Source organism: Myotis lucifugus, unplaced genomic scaffold (assembly GCF_000147115.1).
Source record: "Myotis lucifugus unplaced genomic scaffold, Myoluc2.0 scaffold_185, whole genome shotgun sequence".
In the NCBI taxonomy this organism is placed as follows: domain Eukaryota; kingdom Metazoa; phylum Chordata; class Mammalia; order Chiroptera; family Vespertilionidae; genus Myotis; species Myotis lucifugus.
In genome coordinates this window covers 2,335,594-2,342,162 of record NW_005871233.1, presented here as the reverse complement: position 1 = coordinate 2,342,162, position 6,569 = coordinate 2,335,594, and the positions used below count along the sequence as shown (strand labels likewise).

Here is a 6,569-nt window from a genome sequence, read left to right as displayed (position 1 = left end):
CACCTGTCTCTCGCCCTGCTCCCTGTACTTCATATCTGCTTTTCTGGCTTGATCCTTTCTCCTTAGTGCCTGTCACTGGCTTCTATGTCAACTGTGTGTGTCAGTCAGTTCATTACATACTTACTCTTTCAGGGCCCGGGTCTTTGTCTCGGTAACTATGTACCCCCAGTGCCTAATATAGGGTCTGCACACAGTATGTCCTGGCACGGCAAATGTTTGTGGAAGGAATGCATAGATCTGGTATGATCTTATCTCTGTGTTTATTGTCTGGTGTTGACCCTTTTCCATGAGTTAGTAGCTTCCATTATAAGGCAGACACTGCATCTGTTGTGGTCACTGATAAGTGCCCACATTTGTTTCTTGTACAGTGATTTAGTTTCTTTGAGGGCCGTAGGGTTAAGGGCAGTGGGGGCTTGCAGAAGAGTCTGACACTGACTTCCATCCCATCTCTCCTGGCCTAGGAGGGAGAGGACAAAATCGAGTATCGTGCCTGGAACCCCTTCCGCTCCAAGCTGGCAGCAGCGATCCTGGGCGGAGTGGACCAAATCCACATCAAGCCAGGGGCCAAGGTGCTCTACCTTGGGGCTGCCTCGGGCACCACCGTCTCTCATGTCTCTGACATCGTAGGCCCGGTGAGTGGATGAAGTTTTGGGGATTAGATAATGAGTAAGGGCTGGTGGTAAGGTAGGAGGGAGAGGAAGGCTGCTGCTTCTGCCAACCTGGAGTCAGAGGCCCTGGCTCCTTCCCTGCATTGCATGGCATGGAGCTAGGCCTTTCCCTACTAGAGTGCCTGTGAGTAAAAGAAGCAGCTTGAACTACCTGCTCTCCAAAGCCTCATTCAGCTTCATTTCTGAGTTCTTGGCCCAGAGGAAAGGGGCATGGGCATTGGATGACTGTTGTTAGCCAGGCCCAGAACTGAGTATACACCAGACTACCGTGGATATACCAGACTACTTGATTTAGTTGCCCTTTTAAAAAATTTATGCCCCCAAAATCTGATCTTCTAGTTTCTCTTGAAAGAACAAATCTCATTTTCTGGGCCTGCATTTCGGTGTGGCTGTACAAGCTCCCTGTTGAGAGGGTACCTGTGCATGTCATTTCATGACCTCCAGTTCATCTACATTACAGAGCCTATAAAACCCAGGCTCTGGTGCAGGCATTTAACAGTGGCATGACTTTCACAAGTTATTTAATCTCTTTGGGCCTCAGTTTACCCCTCTGGAAAATAGGGTTATTGCGAAGATAAATGAGTTAATTCCTGTAAAGTGCTTAGAGCAATGCCTGGTCTATTGCAGATATTCTTAGCTGTTATGACTTCATCTCTGTGTGCTAGCTTCCTAGTTTTAAGCCTGTACTGGGGGCTTGGGTTTTCACATCAGGCAAAGCGGGAGTGAATAAACCTTGGCCAGCAACTTCATGTCTCTGGACCTCAGTTTATTCATCTGTAAAATGGACATAATAATAATAATTGTTAAGTGGTAGGGTTTAGATTTGGAGATTTGAAGATATGCTGCATGCAGTGTATGGGCCCAAAGTAGGTGCTCCATACATGAGAACTAGTATCATTGTTGTTATTTGATTTATTTAGGATGGTCTGGTCTATGCAGTTGAGTTTTCCCACCGCTCTGGCCGTGACCTCATTAACTTGGCCAAGAAGAGGACTAACATTATTCCTGTCATTGAAGATGCTCGGCACCCGCACAAATACCGCATGCTCATTGGTGAGGGATCAGGGGTTGGCCCAGGTGGGGTAGGATAGGCCACTCCAGGTTTCCTGGAAGAGGCCAGGGCCCTAATTTGGATGGAATTGGAATGGATGAGCAGGCCTCTTGAGTCTGCAGGAATAAAAAGGGTGGGGGGAGCCAGGTGAGGTTGAGAAGATGGTGGATCTGCTTCAGGGTCTCTGGCACCTTCAGATGCCAGCCTCCTCTCTTATCTCGTGCCCCTCTCCCTAGGCCTAGGCTGCCCCATACTTCCTTCCTCCCTCTAAAATATGGTACTTTTACACTGCCCCTGGCTTATGTAGAAAAGCCTCCTTCAGCTCTAGCTGGTGTTTCTCAGTGGTTACAGCATCGGCACACACACTGAAAGGTCATGGGGTTCAATTCCCAATCAAGGGCACATACTTGGGTTGCAGTTTCAATCCCCAGGCAGGTGTGGGAGGCAACCAATCAATGTTTCTCTCTCTCACCCCTCTCCCTCCTCCCTCCCACACTCTCAAAAAAAAAAAAAAAATCAATGGAAAAAATATCCTTGGGTGAGGAGTAAGAACAACAACAACAACAAAAAGCCTCCTTCAGAGGTCCTCCTCATCGTCTGTTGAGATCATAACCCAGAAAGCACAAACTGAATGTGGCCTGGCCCAGAGGAGCCCATTGTAAATATCAATTATTTTGATTTTTTAAAAAATATTAAGAAGCAAGATGTAAAAATGGAATTCTTTATAAAATCACCCTCTGAGGTAACATATGAACAATTTGATGTCTGCTTTTTCCAACTTTAAAAAGTTAGTTTCATTACAACATCTTCCCATATTTTTAAGTTTTTGGGTTTTTTAGTCATACTGCCTTAAAAATATTATTTTGCATTCTGCTGGTTTCTGTGAGTTTTTTTCCATGCACCTATACCAGTGATGGCGAACCTTTTGAGCTCGGCGTGCCAGCATTTTGAAAAACCCTAACTTAACCCTGGTGCTGTGTCACATATAGAAATTTTTTGATATTTGCAACCATAGTAAAACACTTATATTTTTGATATTTATTTTATATATTTAAATGCCATTTAACAAAGAAAAATCAACCAAAAAAATGAGTTCGCGAGTCACCTCTGACACGCGTGTCATAGGTTCACCATCACTGACCTATACCATACCCCTTGTCCTGCAACTTGTTTTCATCTGATAATCCTGCAAATGCTCTTGCCTGTAAGTGCTCACCTTTATTTGCCTTTTTGATGACGTGTCTGTCTCCCCCTCTTCCCCCCACCCCCCAGACCCGGGAGCGTCTCGAGGACAGGGTCCGGGTATGACTCTTCTCTCTGTCCCCCATGCCCGGCCCAGGGCTGGCCACAGAGTAGGTGGCAACCATGGGTTACAAGAGGCATGAATGATGTGACTGGGTTTTGGACCCATCTTGGGGGCACTGTGGAGGGAGGGGAGGGGCATCAGAGGGGGGAAGTGAGACTGGAAGCAGGGAAGACTGCCAGGAGTCTACAGGCCCCTGGGAGGAGCTGGGAAGATCAGCAGACCCAGCTTTTAACTGCCACTTCCTTCTCCCTAGCAATGGTGGATGTGATCTTTGCCGATGTGGCCCAGCCAGACCAGACCCGGATTGTAGCCCTGAATGCCCACACCTTCCTACGTAATGGAGGACACTTTGTGATTTCCATTAAGGTGCGGGTCTTGGAGGAGTCTAAGTATTTTCTCTATCATTAACTACCAAGTAGCCAGTCAAAACAAGGGAGCCTTCATCCCCCCTAATCCATTCAGTCTATTCTCAGCCTTTATTCCCACACAGCTCCCTACAAGCCATTCCCTGGCCCGAGTCAAATATCACATGATGAGTAATGTCTGCAAAACTAGCATCTTTGGGTTTAAAGAGGCAATAGAACGTAGTGGTCAAGTGCATGATCTCTGAGTCTGACAATTTGAGCTTGAATTCCAACTCACTGTGTAACTTTGAACAAGTTCCTTAATCTGTGTGCTTGTAAAATGAAAATACTATATGTGTAAAATAGAAATATTAGTCCAATTTTTTAGTGTCTATGTGAAGTGTTTGGAACAGCCTGGTGTAGAATAAATACTAGATAAATGCTAGTTGCACTTTAAAAAACATTTTACTTTGAAATACAGAGAATTCTGCCATGTGCCTTTCAACCAGATTCACCATTTTGTTAGCCTTTTGGTACATTTATTTTCATATTCTCAGCTGCATTATTATTGTTAAAGGGGAAGCAGAAGGGGAAAAAAAGCCCTGAGTGTAAAATTTAAACACTGGCTTTTAGATGATAGGACTCTGTTGAAGGCTAACTGTTCCAAATCCAGACCAAATTGAAAATTTCCAAAACGTGAGTTTCACCATTTCCAGTAACAACAAGTACTTCTAATGTAAAGAGCACAGAAAAGGGTAAATAGCTCAAAGCCTTGCTGCAGACTTCAAATCCTCTCTCCTCTGTAGGCTAACTGCATTGACTCCACCGCATCTGCTGAGGCAGTATTTGCCTCTGAAGTGAAAAAAATGCAACAGGAAAACATGAAGCCCCAGGAGCAGTTGACTTTAGAGCCATATGAAAGAGACCACGCTGTGGTGGTGGGTGTGTACAGGTGAGCAGGGGGCCCAGTATTCCACCAGGACAGATGTCTCTGGCCCCTGCACCCCAGAGCCACACGGTTCAATACTTGTTAGGAGTGCCCCTAAAGTGGTGACAAGCTCTGATGCCTCTCATCTTCCTCTCACAGGCCGCCCCCCAAGGTGAAGAACTGAAGGCTGGCTCTTCATCTGGATTGCTAGAGATTGTGTTGCTACTGTTACTCGTGTGTTTTTCTATTAAAAGACTAATCCGTCCTTCCGGTCTGGGTCTGCTGCTGATTGCTTGGCGACTTCCATTGACAACAGGGCGGAATGCGCCCTTAGTTAACTTGTGTGGTGGTGGTGGTGGGGGGTGGACGGCTCAGCCGATCACACAGCGCATGCTCCTTCTTAGCTGCCTCTTGCGCCACCCTAGCCTGGATTTTGGCGCTTGGGCGGAGCTCACTGCGCATGTGTGCTGGTAAGCTCCGCTGAGCAGGCGCAGTGTATTGCTGTGAGTCACGTGAGGGAGCGGATGGGGTGGGGGCGGAGCCCGAAGCCTGTGGGGAGGGGGGGCCGGTTTGTTGTGGTTGCCATTTTGCTGGTTGCATTACTGGGTAATCAGGGCCTGCTTCGCTGCGTCCACCGGATATCTTCAGCCAGTGGGCAGGCCTGAGCTCGGGCTTCCCGAGCAGTTTGAGTCCCCTTGCCTGCGTTCTCAGGTAACGAAGTGGCTACAGATGGGGCGCGGCTCGCGCTCCGCCCTCCCCCTGTCGCCGGGAGACTTAGGAGGCGCAGGGAGGAGAGGAGTGGGGCGGCGGGCAGGTGCAGGCCATGCCTAACTATTCATAGTTGGATTCCTGGAAGGGCATAGCCCGAGAGAATTGTCCTGGGAAGGGGTTCTGGGGTCCCGCTCCCGCCCTTTGTTTGGGCTCGGCTCTGCCCGCTGCATCATTGTCGCCTAGCAACAACCGCCCCGAGCTGTGATTGGTTGAGCTCTTGGGCCCAGCGACCAATGGCACGGTTGTTGCCATGGCAGGTGTGGACTGCCAAGTTCAGGCCTGCCCGCTGGCCCTGGCGGCCCTCCAAAATGGGAGGCCAGACGCCTGTGTCCCTGGGGGCCGGTGGCTGCGTGGGGCGGGGCCGGCGGGTCGAGGGTTAACCCGCCCCTCCCCCGTCCACCTGCCTTTCCCTTCCCTGTGTGCCCCGGGTTGACCCTCGTCCCTGTCCCCTCCTCTTCCCCCCTCCCCCCGCGGCGGCTGCTGTTGTCACCCACCGGCCGCCTGTCCCGCTTGCCCTCCCTGCCGTAGGGCTTGCCGGAGCCCGCTGGCCCGGGACAGGCGGCTGTCTCCTCACCGCCGCCACCGCCGCCATGCTGGCTGCTCGCCCACCCCACTGGGGGCCCCACCGCGCCCCAGCCTCCCGTGGGCCCCGCACCAGCCCTGACCCGGGTAGGGGGTGGTGGCTGGGAGAGATGATCCTGGTGTGGGAGGGCCCCAGGAAAGAGTTTGGGGTGTGTGTGCTGGGGGGGAGGGGGGGGGGCTCCAAGAGAGGAAGGGTCGTAGGGTGGCCAGGCTTGGCATAGGAGAAAGGGACTGATAAGAGGGATTTGGGGGTGGCAGATAGGGAAGAGTTCTGTGATATTTGGGGGATTTGGCTATGGGGGCCTTCTAGGAATGGGCACAGTTGTGGATTGACTCCAGTGGACAGAAGAGTCACTGGAGAAAGGGCCTGGTGGGAATATTGGGTTGGGAGGAGGTGGGTAGACTCCAGTGTAGGGAAGAGAAGGACGATCACTACAAGTCGTGAGAAGAGACACATCCCCTTTGCTCCCATCAGGAGGAGTGGGCCTTGATTGGAAGGGGTACCTTGGCACAATACTGGGGAGTGGGATATGGTACGGAGAAACTAGCTGGAGCGGTGGCTCCTGAGGTGGGAGAATGATATAGGGAAGAGGTCTTGGCATAATATGGGGGGGGGGGGGGTTCCTGGGGAAGGGTGTGCCGGGTGGACCAGAATGCCATAGGAGTCGGAGTCATATTGGAGTTTTCAGATAACTGTGATCAGGAGGTCCCCAAAGACCCTGGTGTGGTTTTAGAGGCCTACAGAGGACTTTGCTATGGTTTGGTGGGGCCTAGAGGACTCTAATGTGGTTTGGGGGATCTGCTGGGAAGGGTAGATCTTGAAACAGATGAACCTTGCTTTGGTAAGATGAATTCACTGAACTGCAAAGACCAAGCTGTCAGAGTTCATTTTCCTCCTAAATCACCAAACGGCAGTGTA

General features: G+C 50.5%; 2 protein-coding genes across 3 annotated transcripts in view; both read left to right on the top strand.

The window, feature by feature from the left end:
• The first annotated feature begins 435 nt into the window (after window positions 1-435).
• Window positions 436-4,564, top strand: FBL (fibrillarin). 2 transcript variants are annotated; one of them, XM_023760524.1, is made up of 5 exons: window positions 436-632; window positions 1,589-1,721; window positions 3,279-3,391; window positions 4,176-4,321; window positions 4,457-4,564. In XM_023760524.1, the coding sequence occupies exons 2-5, from the start codon at window positions 1,712-1,714 to the stop codon at window positions 4,479-4,481; spliced, it is 294 nt and encodes a 97-aa protein (XP_023616292.1). In that variant the 5' UTR covers window positions 436-632; window positions 1,589-1,711; the 3' UTR covers window positions 4,482-4,564. The 2 variants fall into 2 exon arrangements, with proteins under 2 accessions (XP_023616292.1, XP_023616293.1); XM_023760525.1 differs by lacking the exons at window positions 436-632; window positions 1,589-1,721 and adding an exon at window positions 2,826-2,923.
• Window positions 4,565-5,668: 1,104 nt separating this feature from the next.
• The window catches only part of DYRK1B (dual specificity tyrosine phosphorylation regulated kinase 1B), a 7,975-nt gene continuing 7,074 nt past the window's right edge, over window positions 5,669-6,569 (top strand). The window contains exon 1 of the mRNA XM_014462636.2: window positions 5,669-5,737. The gene's annotated coding sequence lies outside the window, so the exon portion shown is untranslated. The remainder of the gene's footprint in view (window positions 5,738-6,569) is intronic.